We start from the raw sequence: 24,049 nt of genomic DNA, 5'->3' as shown, positions 1-24,049 counted from the left end.
ATACTGTGTGCTCATGTTTTCCGTGTAAAATTGGAAAAGAGAGAGAAATGGGTTTGAGGAGGTGATAATGTGTGTGAAGACCTTGAGCCCTCTGAGTGCTTACTGACCAGTTTCTGGACCATGAGAAAAATATGGTACTTCTAACTTGCAGAAGTAAGGAAATGAAAAGTTGCCCCATAGAACACAGAGTCTTCTCTCCTCTTGCCAAGAGCAGACATCTCCCTGTTCCACTGGCTCAGCCCTTGCTCTGGAGGTGGCAGCTTGTACTGTGTCCTGTACTGAAATACACTTTTGAATACAACTCACCATGATGTGAGGACAACCATAACAACATTAGCAAACTTTTAATTAAAAACAAGATAAAAAATATGTATTAAGTGGCTTGACTTTCAAACTCAGTATTCCAACTTTAGCCTGTGAAAGAATGTCTTCAGCTGAACTTTTTTGCAGTCCTTTGCCACATTCATTCCTATTTCTGCACAGCAGCTGAGCTCCCCTCTGCACTACCAGATCACTAAGAACAAGTTGCTGTAAGGTATAAACTGACAGCCAGGTTAGTTCTACCCCTGTAAACATGACAAGTTATACTCAAGTCTTGAGCCATCAGTTGTCTTGAAGTATTCATGGGGAAGTGAAGAGATGTCAAAGAAAATGAGGAATTGTTTTGTGATTGGGAGAGTCCTTAGAAGGGAGGTATGTTGATGTTTTTGGTGGGAGTGTGTGTATACACTGGTATTTATTCTCCATGATCCTGAGTGTGAGAACTGAGAAAAGCAGATGTCTTAGATAAAAATAGATGATGAAGAAATACAGAAGAGGTAAATTTTGTTTTGTGTATGCTGGGAATCAAAGCTGCAAATCTCAACTATGTAATGATTCTAAGTGATGGTGTTGCAGTGAGACATTTACAAAACGAGCTTAAGTCTCCTTTGTTTTAGCCAAGATGGTTGCATAATGCTACAAGAAAATGGAATGCTTAAGTAATGAAGACTTTGATCTGATTCAATTCAAAGTAATGTCTGCTTAGAAAATCTTGATGAAAGATTGTCTTTCAAACGTTGTTTTCTTACTTCTCCTCCTTTTCTCAACTCTTTGTTAAGCCAAGACTTCAACTTGTTTGTCAATGTGCTGATAACAGCTAATTAAAGGAAGTTGTGCTGCCAAAGGAAGTCACTGCCCTCATATATCCACTAGAGAGACAGTTCATGTAAGTCCTCCCCAAGTTAGCTTCAGGCAAAATTTGCTAGAGTAGTTTAAACAACTTCAAAAATCATGTGAGCTAACTTGACGGTTTTTCTGCCTGATGTGAACTGGGAAATGCTCACACAAGCAGTGCAGAATCAGTAGCTTACAGCAAAGGGCTGGTAGGGAGGACCCGAGAGAGGGGGTAATTTTAAACCAGTAAAGTCAGATCCCAGAGGGTGGGAATCTCCAAGGCTTTCAGATATCATTTATATGGTCTTCGTTACACTGCATAAAAGGCTAAACATGAGGGTTTCATGCTATGATTTGACCTTTTTTCTTCTCTTTTAGTTTTAAATCAGCAAGGAATAGGTTTGGGTCAAACCCAAACAGCTTCTTTTAAACCAGTTTTATCAGTGAAGGGGTGTATGCTGCTTTACCAGCTTTGTAGCTGTAGTCCAAAGGCTGCTTTCCTTGGAGATAAATACTGTGTCTATGTATGTTTTTCTGCATAAAAAAAAGCAGAAGGGCCTGCAGTGCAGCTGGACAATGAGGAACTGAGCTTCCCTGATTTAAGCAGCCTTGGTGAGCTAGAGACTCCAGTTCATTTACTCAGTGATAGATCTTTTACAACACTGCTTCTCCAACTTTCACTCAGTTTAGTTTGTTTGGCTTGAAGTTTTAGAGCTGTTTGAAAGAGAAGCATGATTATGCTGTTGGGTGGGTGCCAAGTTTAGTGAGGAAAGGGAATGAAATTGCTAGAAGAGAGAAGATGGGGGGGTGTCTATGGGAAGTTGGAAGCAGAGCACATGTAAAAACTTCTTTAACCTCAAACCCCATGTGAAGGGGTTAGAATTAATTCCTGTTTTGAGACATGGATAAACAGTTCCACTTTGCAGCATCTCTGCTGTAGCAGTACATGCGTTGCAGTTTGTATTCTCTCCATAATCTGTCCCGTTGTTTACTGACCAGTCATAAGGCCCAGCTGGCAGGTCACCTGACTTCCTTCTGCCTGCCTTTTAAAGCTTCTGAATTCCTCTCTCTGCTCATCTGAAAGTGGTTTCATCTCACTCCCAAAGTGCTTGCTCCACTGTGTGCCATCCTTAAAACACCATGGTGTGCACACAAGGACATACCATGCTGTGTACTGAGGTACGTATCCATAATGAGCAAAACTAGGGAATAAATCCCTGAAAAAAAAAAAAAAAAAAAAATGCAGTTTCATGGTTGTTATTAACCAGATAGTCCAAATCCCAGCTACTGCCAAAAGTCATGGTCTTGTTCTTCAGTACTCATAAAGCCACACATTCTCGTCCTCTCCATTTTGTTGATGTTAGAGATTACTCAACTGCAGCAGGAACTGGATCATGCCTCAGAAGGGCAGAAAATTATTTGTGGCTTTGGTTTTTTTCAGGATTTGTTCTCAGTAACGAGATCCAACTGGCAGTGTGGCTGCGCAGTCGGGAGTGCTGGTGCAAGGGAGAGGATGGTAACACGTGGCCAGTAAGGAATGGCTCCATGGCTTGGAGTGGCTGTCTGTGAAGCCAGGGTCTACACTGAATAATGAATAAATAATAGTTGACGTAACAGTTTGATCCATTCAGGCTACAGATTTTTCCGCTCTAGAGCTAACCAGAGGAAAAGCAACTGGAGTTGGTAGAATATGAAGAGTTTCCGGTTCCTTGCAGGGACTGGAGCTTGTCACTCTTGCCTTGCTCTCCAGTAACCACACAAGAACAACTGTATAATGGTGTTCTATAGTTGACACTGTTTGTTTTTGGTTTTTAATAAAGAATATTCTTCCTTGCAAAAGGAAAATGGAATCATTGTGTGGAGGAAGTGGCATTGTAGTCCAAGTTCTTACTTTCCTAAGAATGTTTATCTTCTTGCAGTACTCAGGTGGTTCTGCTCCAGTGAGACATCATGCTTTCCTTGGAAATGTGCTTTCCTATCAGTGGTCATACGCCAGCTTACGTTAAGGGTAGGACTGTAAAATACGCGTTTGTGTTTAGCTGGAGTTTATGGTGGCACCTGTGAGGTTTTCCTTCATGTGTAAAAGAGAAAGCTAAACTACACCAAATATGCATTAAAATCATGTGGAGAGAAAAAAGGGAAGGAGAATGGGACTTGGTGTTTAGAATCTTCTGTTTTCCTCTTTGATCCCGGATTGGTATGATTGAGTTTTTTATTCAGTATAGTTAAAAGTTCTTACAGATCTTTGTGTATCGAGTTTTCTATACAGCAAATGGTGAATGTTGCAGAGATTAGGCCAGGTAAGAGAGTTGTACTTCCTTAATTTTTTTTTTTTGTTTCATGTGATGTGTTTTAACAGAAAAGAGTTGCTAATAAACCCTAGGGTAGTTCAAGTAACTTGGAAGCCAGATTGTGCAAATCTCCCTTGTGTGACTGTTCTTAAAATGTTCCTAGGTTAGAAGACAAAAAAGCCAGCCAGGTTTCATCTGGTAGTATAGGTGTTGAAGGAAAAGAAAAGGTAGAGGCTTTGGCCGTAGTTCTCACTTCATTAAAATTGCTTCAAGCAAGGGATTTGTGGGAGAGAACTCAGAGAAGTGAGGGGTTTTCTTGTTTTTTAAAAGCTTTGGCAAGAAGCTTCGTTATTTGTATTGAATGTTCCAAAATAAAAATGTAGCCAGAGGAAATAGCATCTGTGAAACTTTGATTCACACATGTGAAACTTGACAATGATTTGGCAGTAATTTGAAGCAGGTTTTATAAAGGACAGTTAAGCAGCCTTGGTTAAAAGCTACAAACCTTGTCTTTAGCACTCAGTGCAGGGAATCCAGAGGGCCCATTTCAGTGTGACGTGTAATCTTCCATTCATGTTTCATGTCATGCAGTGCATTCTCACGTTGGTGGAGTAAGTTTTGATGGTCACTCTGCATTCCAGATGTAGCACCACCAAGTGAACATTTGGAAGAAACCACTAACCTTTGCCTTGTTTTCTGGAACAGCAGAAATCACAGCCTGTGCATGGTGCCAAAACCAGCAGGTTGGAGATCCTTGGTTACAAACTGTTAGTTCATGGAAATGGTTAAAGTGTAGTTTAGTGTTGCTGGTGCTGCTGCTAAGTAGGATTGTGATCATGCATATCAAGCATGGATCTGCTGAGAATTGAAATGTGATAAGTGTATCAAGGATGGATCATGTATGAACCTAATCTTCCTTCATGAAATGCTGGAAACTGAAACTGGAAATTCTATATTTCATTACCGGGCTACAGAAATAATGCAGGTGAAAACAGCCTTTGGTACATCTGATTCGTGGGTATTCTGGCTTGGGCAGTGGGGCTGTCCTTGGCAGTTTACCTGGGTAAAACACAGAAGGAACAAATCCATTTTGATTCAGTAAATAGCACCTTAACTTAATAGGTTTGCACGAAGGGTATCTTGATGCCTGGGAAAATAATTGGGAAAAGTTCAGGTTTGACAGGGCTGGCAGGTGGAAGGTGAGTCAGGAGATGACATTTTTGAGGTTTGTTTTAAATTAAGGTATGGCAGAAGTGGTAGTCTTGTATCACAGCAGGCAGGAAGAGGTAAAGTCACCCTTCCTGTGTCCAGGTGTGAAACGAAGCTTGAAGGATGCCAACATTTTCAGTGTTTAGAAAGAAAAACACTCCTAGTAACTGAGTACAGGGACCAACAGCATCAGAAGTCCATCACAGAGGTATTCTCTTACGATGATTTCTGATTTCCTTGTGCAAGAAAAGTCAGTACCATAATACCAGCAGCTCATCTGCTTGGGGCTATGCTTTCATTATTCTAATTTTCTCTTAGGAGCTTCATGGGACTGTTTCCTGAAAGTCAGCAGAATCACAAGTGTTGTTGTTCTTATGTTATCAAATTCTGAAGTGTTTGAGAAGTGAAAAAAAAACAATTCATAAAACCAGGATAAATATACATGCTTTTATTTGGCTAATAGAATGAGTGACAAGCTAAAGGTGAAGCTGAGGTTTGTATAACAGTGCGCCTCAAATCCATTTGGAAATGTTGTTGTTTTAATAGAGTTGATTCTAAATGTCAGAATTGAGCAATCAAATGGCATCAAGTTCCTCAAAAGATGGTTTTAGTGACATTATCTGAGAGGTGCCTAAGCAGTCTCCTTCCAGGGAGCAGTAGCTGTAAATGAGCTGTTCTGGTGAGCTGCTTTCCATATCATCGAGACTACATCACCTACTTCAACGATATTCTTCAGTGTGATGGTGGTTTTGTTGTTATCAGTGTGAAACTGTGGAGTTTGCTTCTGGTCTTTGTGTATGTGGGGGAAAAAAAAGTCTGTTTACACAGTTCCAGATTTCTGGTATTTCTTCTTGAACAGATGTACCTTGTCCTCCTAAAGCAGTTGGTGTTGCCTTTTGTCTTCTGTCACTATAATGACTGTCAGCCTCCTGGTCACTGATTGCCCTCTTTAATTATTCATAAGAAAATATCTTTTCCTCTGTCAGCTGCAAGCTCACATGTCTTAGATTTGTCTGTTATTAAAGGAAAACCGAATGTGCTTTCAAGCTACAACACTTGCCTCACAGTTTTTGGGAAAACAACATTTGCTTGCCATATGAATGAAGTTATCCTAGCTGAGGGCAGTCTATAGCCACCGGTGTCACCATTGGGATTCAGATCAATTCACAGATATGAGGGTTGTTGCATCACTGCAGCACGTTCGTGGCTGACATCACACAGCTGCAGTGAGGTTTTTCTGGAGCCATGTTGCATCATGGGTGGGAGCCCACAGCTGACAGTGTCACAGTTTCTCTTACATCAGGGTTGCCAGCAGATGTTACGGTGGTTGCTGACATTCAATTTTCAATAGACAGCCAAAAATCTGGGCTTTGCTGGTTTAAATTTTAAAAAAGAATTTAAAAATTAAAAATTTACAGTGTGTGGGGAACACATGCAGATCTCTGGTGACAAAAGGCAGATTTTTATCAATAAAATTGTGTATCGAAGCTCAGGTCTAGAGCTGGCTGCCTTTGCCGTAGTTAATTGGAATGACAGCAGAAGCCATATTCCCATCACAGCAGGATTAGTGGACTGATCCCGTTAGCATCTCGTGATGAATTGAAATTCACCACCACCCAGCTGGTCTGAGTGCCAGCAACAGTTGAGCTGCAGCTCCCTCTTTGTAGTGTGTGTAGTGAGTACCCCCTACCTTGCAGAGTGCATCTTTATGCATCACTGATGGTTCTTTGGAAACAAAATTTGTGTTGCAGCTAAAGTTAAAAATGTGTGAATACAGCCCTGCTAATGTTTGATGTTAGAGGAGCGTTCTTCTTTGAGCAGGAAGAGTTTGCATTTCATGCCAAATGATGCAATTTGAAGCATAGTGTATCTCTAGTCACTTTTAACATTGGATTTGCTGGCTTTCTCCACAGAATCCCAATTAAGATGGAAAAGGTCAGTGATCTGACTTTGCTCTGAGATTTCATTTTGTATTTCTACTGTTGGCTTTTATATCTTTCACAAAGAGCTTAGTTCAAAAGAATGCTTCTCCTTTGCCAAAATTCCACATGATCTTGCCTTCAAGGAAACACATCCATTTTTAGTAAACTAGGAGAACCTTTTTTTTTTAAAGAAGATTTCTGGTAACAATGATTTTAACCTATGAAATGTGGACACAAACGAGTGAATCCTAGTTCTAATTATAACAGCTGTATTTCATTCATATTATTATTCATAGTGAAATTCAGTATTTGTGCTTTTAGGGGGGAATTAGTAATTTGGTTTTTGCAGTTTAAGGTATGAGAAGCAGCAAGAGTGTGCACCTGCATGTTAAAGAAAATAACTTGCTTCGCACCAATTACTTCTTGCTTGTTAAAAAATATGAAAATTCAAATAATACCTCACTACATCATCTGTTATTTTCTGTGAGAAATAGAAATCTTTGCAGAAATTTAAGTTTACACAATAATTTGTATTGTAATACCTTTTTATTTTCTGGTTGCTGAAGTTATTTCATGCATACAGTAGCAGAAGAATATGACCAAAACAAGTCTTAATTGACAGTATTTTAAAGAAAATACCTTTTTTTTTTTTTTTAACCTCACTTCTACTTTCTCCTTTGAAAAAACACCAGTTAGTGCTGTGCTGCTGGGCAGCAAATGCGTGAATATATAACCAATCACCAGAATGCTTTTGTTGTCTTCTGGTTTTGTTATAGCTGTGCCTCTCATTCAGATGTTTTGAGGAAGATGATGGCAAAGAAGATGGAATTGCGGAATTGTTTCATGCAGTGACTGCTGTACTCTCTGCCCCATTTCTGGTCCCATTTAAGGTCTGCTGTTCTGGCCTGGGAGAGGATTCCTGAGAAATAAGACTAAATAAATAAAAGTCCCTGAATCTTAGGGATGCTGTGTTCTGGACTTGGAGAAATTTAAATACTTATTGAAGGTTTGGGGAGGACAAGGCAAGGATTGCAAATAACCAAAAGCAGTTCTTGAATTTGCAGATTCAAAATTCACACTGTATTTTGTCATACGTTGCTTCTGTCTAATTCTCAACTCAATTCTCAACTCTTGTTTTAGCTTGGTTGTTTGTTTCCTAGTGCTTGCCTGTTTTTATGGTCCTGGCCGACCCTTCCTTTTGGCTCCCCATTTGGACACAACAAATCACAAATGCTCTGTATAAAACAGCATTCTCATGGTCATCGTGAATAAAAAATGCTCTTAACTTATTAACCAAACTTGTAACTGGTTAGACCCATTTTGAATTATTTAAGAGACTATACTGCAGCATCAAAATTCAGCTCCAATTTAATGTTTCCTACTGAATGTCTACTGCTAAATAGGAATGCCAAGTTTTAAAAATCATTGTAGATTGAGAGAAGTGTGGAAAAACTTATTCATTGGTGCTAACCAGCTTTGGTGTCTCTTTTCTGTCACAGTCTGTGCTCATTTGTTGCTTAAAAAAGTGTCTTTTCTTTTTACCTAATGTTATTTTTGCAGGGAGTTATTTCTGTAGCAATACTAAATCATAGCTCAGAATATGTGAAGTTCTTGACTAATTCATGCCTAACAGTCTGCACAATGTGTAAAAAATAGGTTTTAAATGTTCTTTGGTAAGGTAAAGTGAAACAAAAAGAGAGTGAGAATTCTCATGTTTGTGGTTAAACGCTTTCCAAAACAGAATTGAACAAAACTTTTGTTTTCCACTTTTCTGCCAGAAAAAGGGCTCACTATTTGGGAAGCCTGTTTCTCTGTTTAAATGGGTAGAATTCAAACTGCCTTTGCCAGCACAGCTGTGAGAAGGAGGGATAAAGTTGTGAGCTGAAGGATGGTTGTATGTTGCGAGAGAAGTGGTGGAATTCAGAAACTTTTATACCTTACATGTAAACCAGTGTTGTAATAATTCTTTAAATAGGTGGCTAAATATCTAGTCAGTGTGGAAAACAAGTATTTTTTTCTAAATTGCTCTTGCTTGTTTCTTGTCTTCTCTGAAATAATTTGTATTCTCTCTTTCTTGCATGGTAACATACAATTGTATTGTGAAACCTCATAGCAAATTGTGTGGATTGCAGATAATTCCAATGATTGAAAGCACTGTGGTTAGCTGAACTCTAGTAGAAATTTTTCAGGATACATGACTTCTGTTGGGACAGTATGTTTGTTTGAAAATCTCTCCTGTTACAACAATGTTGGCACACAGATCCCAGTAGGAATGTTGCAATTTTGTACAGCACATTGTAGTGCAGCACTAAAACTCTGCTTAAATCTGCTGCAGCTCTAGAACTTGGAAGAGGGGAGGGCTGCAGTGTGCTGTCATTTTCACTAAACTGTTAATTAGAATTAAGCTAGGGAAGTAAAACAGAAGGAACCCTAGGACATAATAGTGCACTCTGGGAAGATGGCTAGTACAAAATAAGTATGCATTGCATAAATTCTTGGAAGTGTATGCTGTGTTCCTGCAGGATATATACAATTACTTTATTCACTCCTTTGCTACCTACAGATTCTTAAGCAGGTTCTGATCAGTCCAATTAATTTGCTGCTTCCGCTTAAGCTGGAGTTCAGTGAGTGCTTTAAAATGTCAAAAATATTCCCTGCCACTAAAATAGGGATTCTGCTGCCTGCACCAACATTTTTTCCTGGTGTTGGCATAGGGTTTGTGGGAGAGGTGATCAGAAAAACCTCTGTATTTCTGATCAGTTTCTCTCACACACTCTGGCAATGCAAAGCACCCAGGATGAGCTATAGAGGTAGGAAAACTGCTTTGGCAGTAGCAGGAAGCAGGATCTATCAAAATGATCTTTCTTTGCATTGATGCTTTTATCTGGATTAGCAAATGGTAAGATCAGGATGTTTATAGAGCCTGTCTTTAGCAATCTGTAAGTGCAGGTTTTTCTTCACTCTTGGAAGAAAAGGGGAGGGGGGAAGGGAAAAATGTTCTCTTTTTCACAAAAAACAGAAAAGTAGAGCAAAGATCTCAAACTGCTTTGTGTTATAAAATAATAAAACAATTCTGGATGTGAAATGTGAACTTATAGCTGACTTTTATCATTTTGTACTTTTAACTCCCACTGTTAGAGCTGTCGGAAACACGCATTTAAAAGAGTTGTTTTTTCAAAATCAAGTTTGGACAAGTTGAAGCTGAGGTCATGTTTGAGCCTGATACCAGCTGGAAAGAAGCACTTGGTGTGTGTGTATGGGGGGGATTAATTTTTAATTGATTTTTTTTTTTAATTTTTGTTGGTGAGCAGGCAAGGGGCTTCATTATGTTCCCCATTAACTTTTTGTATTGCTGGATTAGAAGTTTCCATGACTTTCATGCTTTCTTACCTGTGTGCACCCTGCAACATCTGCTGAACTTATATCCATCGTAGGCCCTGCTGTAGTGATCTTCTATCATACCTGGAGGTTGGGTTATGCTTCTATCAGAACTCAGAGCTGGGTGTGTGAGGAAGTGGGGACTGTAGGTGTGTGTCTGTTAGAACTGCCCTTTGGCATTTATAAGCAGCAGCTTTCCTTGACCTTTAAAGAAAAAATAGCCCTTTGCAACTGCATTATTTATCACAGTGCAGCTTGTGAAGGAGGGTAATGCTCATGGATATTTTATGCCTATAGACTGGTAATTGGAATTGTCTAAGGAAAAATACTGATCTTCAAATATAAACATTTGGTAGGTGTTGTGGTTAAACTTCTGCCTCTTGCCAAGCAAGGACCCTTGTGAAGTTCTAAGGCAGCTTTACTGAATCTTTCTGTTTTCCCTCCTTTCAGACTTGTCACGGAACAGATTGTCGGAGCTTCCAGCAGAAGCCTGCCACTTTGTCTCCCTCGAGACTCTTAATTTGTACCAGAACTGCATTCGGTATATCCCAGAGGCTGTTTTGAACTTACAATCTTTAACATTTTTAAATATCAGGTAACAGATGTCTTACAAATTTTGCTTTAGTATGAGTAGTCTAGGTTTATACATTTTGGTGCATCCATAATAATGCTAAGTTATTATGTTACATGTCATTGGATCAAAGCAACCTGAATGAGTCTTATGCACTTAGGTGGATCAGGGAACATAAGGATTAAGCAGCAGCTTGTAGAAGAGGAGCATGAAGAAGAAAGCTAGTTCCAGCTTGAAAGAATAAATAAATTCCAGTAGTTTCCATGTGAAATACCACCATGCAGACTTAAAAGAGATGGTAGAGCTTTTGCATAGTCTCTTTTCAATGCCGCTCTCAGCAGCTAAATGCATGGGTTATATAACCATATATATATATAACCTTATATATAATAAGGCTTGTGCAATATCCCTTTGCCTTCACTGTACTGATGGCTTTGGAAGATCTTTCTCAAGCATTATGACTTCCCTGCCGGGATTAAAAGCAAGTTGCTGCAACTTGGCCTGTTGATGAAATCCAAATGTGCACAGCATCTTCCATTTGTAGAGAGTCTTTTAGAAGATGTGGAAGGTTTCTCTTCAGAAATTGGCAGAGATACTAATAAAAAAGTCTCAGGCTATTTCTTTCTGGTGTTACAAGCACACTAAATTGACAAAAGTATATTTCTTTCTTTTTTCTATTGATGTGAAAATTGTACCAATAGGATACGAATCAGATACGGATTTCCTAATGCTGTATCTCTAGTAAGTGCAGTACCGTTATTATCCTTACTTAATCAGAAATACACTTTAAATATTCAGTGTCTCATTACTTTCTCTGTGGCATTTCTTGTGTGCTGACCTGCAGTGCTGCCCATGAGAAAAGCAGTTGCACTCAGCCCAAACATACTCTTTTGTGACAGAGCATAGCCAGTTATCAGAGGCACCTGAAAGGGCACAAAAATGTCACATTCCTCCTCACTGAGTTCAAAAGCATCTGATCAGCCTTGAAACTTGATATCCAGAGTTTGTTTACACATAACTAGATAAAGCAAGTAATGAAGAACAGCCTCATGGAACTACTTCTGTAGTAATCACATAAAAACTGATTTGATCATCTAAAGGGAGTGTGCTTTTTGTATGTGTCTTTCATTGCATGAATATTTCTCATTAGAGTTCTGATTATTTTGTTTTCTTTCTGTCCAAAAGTCGAAACCAGCTTTCAATATTGCCAGTACACCTCTGTAGTCTACCACTAAAAGTTTTGATAGCAAGTAATAATAAATTGGTTTCAATACCTGAAGAAATTGGACGGCTCAGACAGCTGACAGAGCTTGTGAGTATGCACTTGATTTTCAACGATTACTATTCTGCTCTTGGCCTAAGGAAGATCTGTGTCTGCCACAGTGGCTCTAACTACATTTGGTTTTGTATAGATGTGTTAGAAAAGAGTTTTAAATACTCTGAGATTTTAAAAGAATTTGATGTGAGGGAAAGATGCACTGGAGAGTAAATGATCCATGTCAATTTAAATGTTTTCCCTATTCTAGAAAGGATGGCCTGGTAGAATTACAGCTCTTGCTATGTTTGTTTCTGGCAAAAAGCCTTTACGTAGCAAGTTGTGCTGTCGGAAATACTATGGAGTAACTTGAAATAAATTTCTCCATCCAAATGCTTAATCTTTTAAAGCTTTTATTTCCCCTTGTGTTTAAAATGAGAACAATGCTTCATATCAGCAGTGAGATTTGATGAATATAAGGATCTGAGGTGTTATATAAATAGCTGTCTTTTTCTTTCAGTCCCTAAATAGAGCTGCATATTTTAGTTAGCAGAGACTTAGCAGACAATGGTAACTCATTCCTTGCTCTTGCTTTGTAGGATGTGAGCTGTAATGAATTACAGACAATACCTCCACAGATTGGCAATTTGGAATCCTTGCGAGACCTGAATGTCAGAAGAAATAATTTGGTGCGTTTACCTGAAGGTGAGAAAAATGGCTGTCAGTTATAACAGCAGAAACTTCAAACACTTCGTTATTTTCAATCTCTTTTCCTTTCCCTGAGAGCTGGAAACAGCTTAATTGTTTTGTGAAACACATATTTTTATACTCTTGCTTTTTCTTATACTCTTTTAATCTTCTGAATTGTATGTTTGTTTTCTATCTCCAGAGCTTGCTGAGTTGCCTTTGATTCGATTAGATTTCTCCTGCAATAAAATAACAACAATACCAGTTTGTTATAGAAACCTCAGACATCTTCAGACCATCATGTTAGAAAACAACCCTCTCCAGTCCCCCCCTGCACAGGTAAACTGCAGCTACAAAACCAGATAACTAGTTCAGCTAACAATGGCAGAACTAAGTTATAAACTGAAGGATTATATTATATCTTTGTTATTTAAGAACAAGAGAACTTTAAATAAATTCTATTGCCTAAAAGTGTTAAATATAAAGCACAGCTTGAAAAATCCCTTTTCTTCTCTTTACTGTATTAATAGTCTCTGCTGAGGGATATTACAAAGAATTCCACTAATGTTAGCTTGAACATTTCTGCTTTCAGCATAGGAGAGAGGAAGCTCTGTTAGGAAAGACTCAGTTTCTGCCACTCAAATGTCAAAATTTTGACTGAGGCCTCAGTGCTGCAGTTTGCTGGTCCACTTTGCAGCAGAGTACTCAAATTGGCCTTTCAGCTAGAAAGCGCAATATTGTTAGTGACTAATTTGGTTTTTAGTGTGGGTGTACGAGCCCCTGAGTAGTACAGGTTCTACTGTGCGCTGCTGCACCAGAGTCAAGAGGAGCATTTGCTGAAACTTGTAGTTTCAGTAGGGTTTTGCTTTCCTTGTGGAAGCAGAGACAGCTGTTACTGGCTTTATTGACTATAAATTTGAGCTGGCTTTGGCAGTCTGCCACTGCCATTCAGATCTGGGCATGGGTGGGATGCATCTGTTCTGATGCCAAGGGTATAAATTCTAGTACTTGTAAATACTCATGTCTTGTTTGCGTGATGAAATTTCAGCATCCAGCTGACAGAGTTGCCTGCAGACCAGATGTACTTGGAGGACAGCTTCCATTTGTCTATCACAGGCATCCCATGATGCTCCACTATAGCTTTTACTCTAAAATGCAGTGAGATTAGAATAAAAGATACATTGGTTGATGTAAATGTGCTCATTTATTATTATTCTCAACTGCATCTTGAATGTCTGTAGTGTACTTCGAAAATGTATTGTCAAATTATGTTTACTTGATTTTTTTTTTTTTTTAAAGATATGTATAAAAGGGAAAATTCATATATTTAAATACCTGAATATAGAAGCATGCAAGATAGCTCCAGACTTGCCTGATTATGATAGGAGACCCATGGGATTTGTATCATGGTAAGTTTTGCACAACCCATGTTCCTAGTTTTAATGGTATTCGGGAAAATTTTGTTAGTCCACCTTGAATTTATTAAAAAAACAGATCAAGATTGTTCTTTGGCAAGTGCATTTGAGGTGGCTTTGAAAAATATTGTTTTTGGTATTTCATGGTGCATTCTAGCAAGGTACTGGTGTGTAAGGCAGGAGAAGTGGTTCAGGAGATGACCTGGGCAGTCTCATGTGAGAGGCAGGTCAGAGCTGACGTGCAGTAAAAAGAGAGTAATAATAACCAATACAGGAGGTATGCTCTTGTGTTGTTAGCATGTATGTTCAATTTACGAGATCTTAATATTTTCCACAGACTTACTGAATCATATCCCTGCTGTGATTTTTAACCTTTTGTACAGAATTTTAGAACTGCTGTGCTCAAACGGCAGGTGTAAATGCTGATCTCTACCCCGTTAGTAAACTGTTATTTTTGGCAAGCTTTCACTTGGCACTGCTGCTTGGCATTGTAACACAAATATTGGAACAGTCAGCCATATCAGCTGTTAAATTAAGATGTCTAGCAAAAAGCAGGAGTTATGATTTATTTCTGTCATGTGATACAGAAGAAAGGGAGTCAGTGAAGTATGAAACTGAATATATATAAAAATTACTTCAGTCATCTTGGAAGGTAGTAATAAGGTGTGGAGGAGTAAGTTGCTGAAGGATGTACTGCTGCCTTAGCAGCAATAAAACACAAATCAGGAGGCTTCACAATAAATCATCATGAGTCAGATTCATGAAGAAGAATTTGCATGAGGGACTGACAGTGATTCCTCTTCGGCCCTGAATGTCATAAATTACTGTTCTAGATGAGGTCAACATATGAGCATGATGAGTGTTAATCAATTTCCAGTACAAGCTGTTGCAGATGGTTTCTGCATAATACTGAGGATACTGTCCTTTTACTGGAAGGAAAAGGCTCTAAGTGAGAAAATGTCATGATCTGTTGAGCTCTAACATAATTTGTTTAAGAAAAATTCAAAATCAGGTGGGCTGTGTGCTCACTGATTTATTGCTGTCTGTAGCTGTATATTGCTCTGGAAATGTTCATAAATTGCTTTTGTGAAGTGAGAACAATTAATGTATTTTAATCATAGCTTGGAATTGTAAATGTAAAAATAAGGGCAGAACTAGTTGAGGGTACTTTCTCTAGAATTTTTACCAGACTCAGCAGTATGAAGTGATCTTCACCTGACTTTCCTTTAGCTGTATTTCTGTACCCAGAAGGAGGTAAGAGTTGATGATAGAATTACTTGTTGTTACTGTGCTGCATTTAGTGTTGCAGGTGATTCCTTTCATCTTCAGGTACCTATGGAAGAACTGTCCATGGAGCAGAGTACATATTAGAAGAAAATTGTAGTGAAAGAGAGAATTCCCGGTTACTATACTTTTATGTAATTTGGGATGAAAGAAATAAAATCCTTCAGCTGTGATGCAGTTAATATTTCTAGGCAAGGCACAAGAGCTTTGTTTTTGTTATCTTCAAATGTGACCAATAGAAATAAGGGTATCAGTCAGTCCACCTGGACTTTGTTGCTGGTTTATCTGATCAGCTTGGTGTAATAATGTGCAGGTTGAGAGTCTGAGTGGTAGAGACTCTTAAAGTTTAAAGAAGTTTGTGTCATGCTGTCTATTCACTCTTGATCAAACATTTTTAATAGCAAGGCTGTTGTTGCTGCTAATAAAACAAGATGCACTGAAACATTATGGCAGGAAGTGTGGGTTGGAGGTTCTAGCACAGCTAATTCTTGGTTTTAGCCTTGTCAAATTATATCAAACTGTTCTACCAGAGTGAAACCCTGTATGTTTCAATCCTTTTCTAAACATAAGCTATGTGAAATTTATCTTGCAGCAAGTTTTGTTCAGCTGCAAAAAGCCAGTCTCTCATTTGCTGCAACAGTGAAGCTGAGAGCAGCTCAGGTTGGTGCTGGAGGGAATGGGTTTGAGAGGACACAGAACTGTCGAAGCTGTGTAGCAGTTTTTGGCACTGAGGCAGATTGGCATAGTCTGGAGCTAGAAGGTTTAAAATACCAAGTATTCATGGGTGAACCAGTGTAGTGAATATTCTGGGACTTGGGCAACTGTTCTTTCTTACGGGAGGTAAAGATACAGGTTTTAGTGTGACTTTGAAATTGTGGCAAGTATTGTCTTTCATTGTTGGTCTTAGCAGGCATTTGGCTTCTCATCCTTTTATTTCAAGTCTTACACAACTTTCTATATGCTGTAGTTGCCCCAAAATGCTCTGATCTGTCCAAATGCCTAAATGTTGTTCCTTGTGGCTTGTTGGTCAGGGAGGAATAAAAATCTTAAGTCTCAGCTGATGGCTGCTATATGATTATAAATGTGTAAAGTGTGTAGCATTGGATAGCTGGATTTAGTTGTGAGAGTTGGGAATACAGAAAGCAGCTTTCTTGTTAAAAAGGACAAGTCCTGGGCATAGTGATTATGTATTTTTGAGCTTCCAGCTAGCTTTAGTGTTAGATGTATATAGCTTTTCAAATTCTCCAGTTGAAAAGGGAGGCTAAAGAAAATTTGTATCAAAACACTTCCTTATTTTTGAGCTCAGTTTGCAATAATTGTTTGGTTTACAACAGGGTGCTCAGGAGATGCTGAAAACACTGATTTATTTAAAATGGAATTATACTGCAGATGGATTTTTCTTTGATCCATGTTTTAAATTCAGTATGTAAGTTCTATGAACTGTTAGTATAATTATGGTTCTGTTGTCAGTGATTCAGGTTGGTAGCGCTTTAACTACATTGGGTGATTTCATGGTCATTCTTTTTTCTTCCCAATCAAATGAAGGGAGTTGTTTTTTCTTTTGCTTTTTTTCCTTCTGGTGGTTTATTTTTGCAGATGATCTTTCTGTTCAAATACAAGGCCATAAAAGTGGAACTCCTCTGAGTTAATCAAAACTCCATGCAGATGCAAGAGCTTGTCTTTTAGTCTATATCTGCATAGAAACAGATGCATAGCTTAATGTTTCTCATCTGTAGCCTCATCCCTCCTGGTACTTCTTTGCTATTTCATGTCTATTTGAAAACTAAAATAGGCCTTGATTCTAGCCTGTCAGTCTTCTACGAAGTCATACACACACATATGGAATAATAATAATGATAATAATAAATTTGAAAATAAGTATTTCCTGAAAGTGGAATTGCAGAGGGAGCAGCAACTTGAGAGCAATACCAGTGAGAAAATGACCTGCAATTTAGTTACGATGGGGTGAAGCAATTAGCTTCCTGAAATTCATTCTTCCTTGTGCATTATGTAGTAATTACTGCTGCAGTTCTCCCTGGGGCATCGAGTGCCAGTAGGACAGTTGAACCATTGTGAAATGCCATCTGCAGTGGATCAGACAAGTCCCATTGTCTCTTTTAGTGTAGCTATCTGCAACAGTTGCCAGAGTTGACATCTGTGGTGTCTATACTGCTGAATTACATAGTTTCTAAGCCCAGAAATTTAAAGAACTGTTTGGTTATATGTATTATGACACTGGGCACATGTCTAATGCCTTTGTCTAGACATGTCATTGACAAAGCTCTGTAAATGAAAACTGTACTTCTACAGTTATTATATTATGATGCTTTTGAAATACTGTCCAGCTTACTGCAGTTTTGTGCGTAATTACGACAAAGAAGACATTTATGTTATACATGCTGCATACTTTTGAGTAGAAGTAGTATATTCTGTATTTTTAGTGATTTTGTACATATTTGTGCTTATTTATGTAATAGTTTGTTGGACAGTGTTTTTCAACCAAAACATATGAGTAGTTGGAAATGGAAGTTTGACTTGTTAAACAGAGAAATATGAGACCATTTTGCAGTTTGCATTGTCATAATTTCTCTTTGGGAAATGTTTGAAGAGTGGACCTGTACTTTGAATCAGCTTAGGTCTGAAAAGTCCCGGCAGTGGCAGGTGACAGCTGACTGACAAGGATGGTGAGTTGTAAGCACATGCCTCCTGCTCTATTGTAGCAAATGCAGTGTGAGGTTTTCAGACATGCTGAGCTTGTGAGCACACTGCAAGTGTGCTTGGTAGCTTATGCTGATTTTGTTCTGTAATAGCTGATAAGCTTTTGGTGGTGTTTATATCATATAAACTGTGTGTTTGACAGCCACGAGGAACTCTATTCCAGTCGTCCATATGGAGCACTCGATTCTGGCTTCAATAGTGTGGACAGTGGAGACAAGAGATGGTCAGGGAATGAAGTAAGTGTTGCAGCTTTATTTTTGTTGAGTGCAGAATTGTATAGGAAAGAGAACTAAATGTATGCATTTGGAAGCACATTCCATAGGTAACATGGATATGCTGGTGTGCAGGTTGCCTTGAGCCAATATTACTTGTTGTTTTATTGGAGAAAAAACAAGCTCAATTTTATATGGGACAGACCCAAGTTGGAAATACTAATAGAAATGTATAAAATGGTGCATGAGAAATTAATTTACTGGAGCATAAAAAAATGAGAAAAATGGGGTTCCTCGTTTTAAAAACCTGGTAACAGTTTCATATTACAATGCTGAGTCAACTGTAATTATTCATGAAAAGTTGTTTCAATAAAATAAATCTGAACATGAAAATTCAGCTTCAGAAATCAGCTGGAAATTTTGTCTTCTTCCTTTGCAGCTTGTTTGAAATGTTAAAATCTGTTTGCTATTTAGAAGCAGGAAAATAGGATCTCTTAGCAAAAAGATTGTCAATTATTATTCCCAGGAAGAAGTTCCCTTTTCCTCTTGGGACAACTATAAAGTAGCCAAGACCTAAAGTGTCTCAGTGAGCTATCCTCCATATATCTGCTTGCATTTCTAGCTTGGTTTTAGGGAAGGTGCTAGGATTTTCCATCCTGGGATGTCTTCAGGCATGTGCAGATACGGCAAACAAAACTGTAGGCAAGCTGGTTTCTAAAGAAAGCTCTTAATTTGCTTTAAATTAGTGTTTTGTGGTTGTAAAACAGGACAATTGAAGTACAAACCAAGAGGTAGTAGCTTACAAAATTATGTTTCTGAAGAAGAATGTTTCCTGACTTCGCTGTTTGTGTTCCAAAGCCAACAGATGAGTTCTCAGATCTCCCGTTACGTGTGGCAGAGATCACCAAAGAGCAGAGATTGAGAAGAGAAAGTCAGTACCAAGAAAACAGAGGGAGTGCAGTGGTAACTAATGGTGGAGGTAAGTAGTGACCTTTGGCTAATAGTGTGTATTGTCATCATTATTAAAGTTCCAGAATGTTTCCTATAGATATTGATTGTTTAAAGAGGAAAAAAACAGAAAGGTCCAGGTAGAATTACACAAAAGCAATGTTGTGGAAACTGTAAAAATACTGTTGTTTTAAGGATGTTAAAGGCAAAATCAAATAGCAGCAGAGTTGGGATTTTCTTGAAAACTTTGTCAGTTTTTGCATATGTGCTATGTTAAAGTCTCCAACTGCTTCAAATTTTGGTATTTTGGAATACTGATTCAGTGCATGGAGTTTTGCTGTTTGAGCTTTTGGGGAAAATTTACTGCAGTAGTAAATTGTCAGTGCTCTGTGCCGACTGCTGTCAGAACGAGATGAGCAATTTTGTCAGGGAATTTCATATTTCCAAGTAGTACAAATGTCTCATTCCAGTCTTGGATTTTAATCCAAACTTTAAAGCCATCTAGAAGGGGCTGGTGTTTGTGAGTGGCAGTGCTTTTTTGTTGCACTTTCTCAGTTGGTGTCCTGCAGTCTTAACAGGATCCCCTTCGTAATTGTTCAAGAGTTGATTGTGCTTTCTATGTTTCTTGATCTCCACAGTCCTCCTTCATTTTAACTTCCAAATTATCTGCTGCTACCAGTGTCTTCTTTTGTCTATATGGCTTAATTTTAACAGTCTTTCAGGTTTGTTTTTTCAATCATTCCTTCTTCTCCATTTTTCTGCACTTCTTATTATTAGATCTCATCTGCATATACTTCGATTGACTTTTCTTCTTCCTCAGCTGCTCCCTGTTTTTCATTTTCCCTGGTGGCTACAGTACATCTTCTCTTAAGTGTCACTCTTCCCAACTACATCTAATCCCCTGTGCCCTACTCCCACTTTTTCTTCTCTCTTCCCTCTTCTTCCCCATCTTTATCTTTTGGCATCTTCTTTTCTTGGTCTTATTCTTCTGTGCTGCAACTTTCTGGTTTTTTTGCCATCTTCTAGAAATAGCTGAAGTGTTCTAGTTGACTCACACTCTTTCACACATTAATGGGGAAAAAATTCAGTTCAAACAGTTAAATTCTGGCAGTTAGAAGAGTTGAAGGCATGGTGTCATGGGGAGCTCTGGGCAGCCTTAATAGCAGGTAGTGCTGCCAGCTGTGCCTCCAAGACTAACTTTATTTCGTTCTTTGGGTTTTGTACACCAGGGATTTCAAAATGCCTTGCAGACTTTTAAGCTGGAGCACAATCAGTTCATGAGTAGGTGTATCTGAGAGGGGCACAAACCATGGCATGTGGCTGTCAGAGATCCAGATGCTTTGCAGTTTTGTGTTCCTACCACAGATACTAATATCTTTCACTCATTTCTGTATTATTGTTGCTATCATCACCATCATCATTATTTAATAAGCAAGGCTGGAAAGCAGGGGAGTTTTGGTTTGTTGGGGTTTTTTTTTTAGATTCGAAACTGAGATGGTGATTTAATAAAGCCAAAGTATATAGGAATGTAGTTTTGGATGGTTGTGGTAGCAGAGGGGGTGGCTTTGGCAGTAACAGTTGCTAGATTGTGTGGTGAGGCAAAGAGAAGTCTGTTTTAGACAAGCAGGAAAGGGGCGGGGGAGTAAAAAAGAATGTCTGCAGGAGTCTGGAGCAAGTTTGGGGAGAGTTTCAAGAAAAAAAGAAAGCTGTAGTGCTCTGAAAGGGAACTTAAACTTTCCCCTCCATCCCCAGAGCAGTATTTTTCACCAGAGGGGGTTTGCTCAATGTCATGACTCTTAGAATCCCTGGGCAGAATGTGGAAAAGCAGTGACAAGTGAAAAAATTGCCCTACATAATATCTCCCCCACAAAGGAAAATCAATACCAGACAAACTGTGCTGTTTCTTGCTCTCATTTCAGTGGTTCCCAATTTCTTTTTTCATTCCTCTTTTTAAATAAAATTGCAGGTGTCGTTACATTGTTTTAGAGGGGTTTTGTTGCTTTCTGTAGTGTTGTTCATTATTTTCACATACACTTCTTATATTTATTGTCTTTGCATCCAGATAATTTAGACATGCTGCTCTTTTTTTTGTTGTAGTAGTAATACTAGTAGAAGGATCTGTCATATCCATTCTAATTTTTCTGACAGAGAACCAAGAGAAATTATTCAAAAATGTACACAATCATAGTACAAGTATTGGTATTAGCTGAAAGATTTTGATAAATATTTTTTGGTTTTGGAAAAAACCCCACAGTATTTACTTTTTTAGTCATTGCAAAATATCTGCAGCCAGCAGTATAAAACTACATGCTTGATACATGTTTCTTGTTGCTTTTTGAAAGTCATAAATTTTATCATTATTTCAAAATTTGTTTTTTTAATGTTAGTGGGCCTGGCAAAATCCAAGAGCTTTCACGCTGAGCTTTCCCAGATGGAAGAAAAAGTAGGGTCTTAGTTCCTGACATTGCTGCATTCTTGGGTTTTTTCCTCTCCTGTGGGTTATCTAATTGTGGATGTTTTCTCTGTGTATGTTTGTCAAGTGGAACATGATCTTGATCAGATCGACTACATTGACAGCTGTGCCACGGAGGAGGAGGAGGAAGAGGTGAGGCAGCCCAAGTGCCTGGACTCAGACAGCCTCAGCTCCCAGTTCATGGCATACATTGACCAGCGGCGAATCTCCAATGAGGTGGTGCTTTCACTTGAAATCATTAAATTCACCCACCCCAGCAGGGCCCTAGTGAAAACTCTTCCCTCTTAAGTCATTTGGATGTTAAATTACTAGAGAGAGTCCTCAGAAACTGAACCTATAGAAACAGATTTTTGGCCACATAATGTTTCATTCTGTGTTCTGTCAGTCTTAATTAGTACCTACGTACACAGTTACACAGTTCAGTGGCTCACTGTACAGACTACATGAATAACTTGTCTGAAAAAATCTTTGTGGCTGCTCTGCTTAAACAGTAACTGTTGTGTTGTGATTCAGATGAGTCCTTTCAAAGTTTTGTGTGTTTTGAAGCAGAAAGATATTTGCTATTTGAAGGAAAAAAAAAAAGTGGATCTTTAGCTTTTATGTAGGAGCCTGGTCCCTATTTTGTCAGCTTTATATTACTATGTTTAAAATCAGTCACACAAGTATGAGAGATGCATTAATTTGCAAATCTCGTAAATTCAATAACAAATCACAGAAGCTGAAGCATAGACACAAGAGCAAAACTCAGAAAAGGCAACTGTAGGCAATGCAATCCAAGGACTCCTTGCTGTAGATAGGGAAAAGGCATTGTTCAGCATCACAACAGCTGTTCCTTGGGGTCTGTCTAGTCATAAAAATTAAACTGCTTTGAGCTGAAACAGTAGTTTCTCTAAAAAGACAGTCCAAAATACTACTTAGAGAGGCTGACTGCAGTATAGCAGCATGCATGCAGGCATGAGTGAAAACTGGCAAGATAATCTTGAAAAGTTTCTATTTTCCTACATTAATGGGTGTCAGTGGAAGTTTTTAAATAACACCAAAGGCAATATGTCTGTTCCCAAAAGGATGAATTATTTCGTTGTTCAGATTAAACCTAAAGTGTTCTCATTAATCCCATGTTTTGCTTTCTTGGTCCCTCTGGGACCTGTCTTTAGAACATCATAAAAGACTGTCAGCTCCTTTATTCTGTATTTCTGAGAACCCAGTCTGCACTGCTGTACACTTGTAGAGTTAAACTCCAAAGAATGTATTTTCATTTCAATACAAATTTTATACCAACATGAACTTCCCTGCATGATTCTTAATACTGGAGGTTTTAAACTCCCAAAGTTATCAGCAGGAAACTTATTTATTTAAATTGGAGAAAAAATAAGAGTGAGCTTGCTTGGTTGGAAATGAACATCCTTGACTTGTGTTGTGTTTCTTTGTCAGGTGTTTTCAATACCAGTAGTTACAGATGTAGCTCTGCAAAGAGATTGTTTGGCATTAATGTACAGTTTTCGGAATAAATTGCTAGCTTAGTCTTTTGTGGTTTTTTGCATAGAGCTCGCCAGCAAAGCCTGTATCCATCAGAGAGTTTCAGAGAACAGAGGATACAAGACGACATTTACATCAAAACAGGTAAGAATTACTGTGGTAATAATAATTTTATCCAGAATTTCATGATGAATGCAGAGCACGTGTTTACTAAACGTTTTTAGAAAATGGCATTGTTTTCTGTTGCTTCACCAGAAGTGTGTATGGTACTTCATTGATAAATTATTGCTCCAGATTAGGAATTGGAATTCTAATAATGGCTGTGAGCAAAAGGCATAACTGTTCTATGCCAATGTTCAACTTTAAATCAGTTGGTTAAATAAATCTGCCTAATTCAAGTGCATAGTTTTAAACTGATTTAATATCTTCTTTTTGTGATTTAATTTGTACTTTGATTAAATAGTTGGTTTAAGCTGTTATTACATAGAGGACAAAGGGGATAAAGGTACTGCAGGAAGGATAGAGATACTATGGAGTATCTTATGTGCCATGAGGACACATTCATGGTTGATTCCTGCTGGTTTTAGTATTGTGGGAGATTCATTTATGTTGAAAAGTACCTTTCTGGGCCATAATCATGAGCTTACATCAGCGGAAAGGATAGAATGGGAATCAATGCTGAAAACAAGTTGCTTATTTTGATGAAGTATGCCTGTGATCTTTAGTGATTACTTGGCTTATTGGAGAGAATGGTCATCTGTAAAATAAAGGTCAGAATTGGACAGAGAGTATCAATGAGGGGTGGTTAAGTTTCTGAAAAAATTTTGGATGTCTAGTAAAAGAAAAGAAGATAAGCAAATAAAAGATAAAAAATAAGCAAATTCTTGCAAATGAAAATTGATAGAACCTTTGTTATACCGTTGAAGCATTTCAGTATTCTGTGGAGTGAAAGTGAATTTGCAGGGACTCCACAGAAAACCAGCCCAGTTGTACTTGGAATGTTTGGGGGGGGCAGGGGAGTGGTGGAAAAGACAACTGCTAGTCCTAAATATGTC

General features: G+C 38.3%; 1 protein-coding gene across 1 annotated transcript in view; it reads left to right on the top strand.

The window, feature by feature from the left end:
• The window catches only part of LRCH3 (leucine rich repeats and calponin homology domain containing 3), a 62,636-nt gene that overhangs the window by 14,174 nt on the left and 24,413 nt on the right, over positions 1–24,049 (top strand). The window contains 9 exon segments of the mRNA XM_039556653.1: positions 10,406–10,550; positions 11,712–11,838; positions 12,381–12,486; positions 12,671–12,807; positions 13,768–13,877; positions 18,028–18,121; positions 18,956–19,076; positions 21,586–21,734; positions 23,062–23,138. Coding sequence (XP_039412587.1) covers positions 10,406–10,550; positions 11,712–11,838; positions 12,381–12,486; positions 12,671–12,807; positions 13,768–13,877; positions 18,028–18,121; positions 18,956–19,076; positions 21,586–21,734; positions 23,062–23,138 — 1,066 coding nt within the window.

Source organism: Corvus cornix, chromosome 9 (assembly GCF_000738735.6).
Source record: "Corvus cornix cornix isolate S_Up_H32 chromosome 9, ASM73873v5, whole genome shotgun sequence".
NCBI lineage: Eukaryota > Metazoa > Chordata > Aves > Passeriformes > Corvidae > Corvus > Corvus cornix.
Note: the sequence above shows the minus strand (reverse complement) of the source record. Positions and strands in the feature narration are given on the sequence as shown.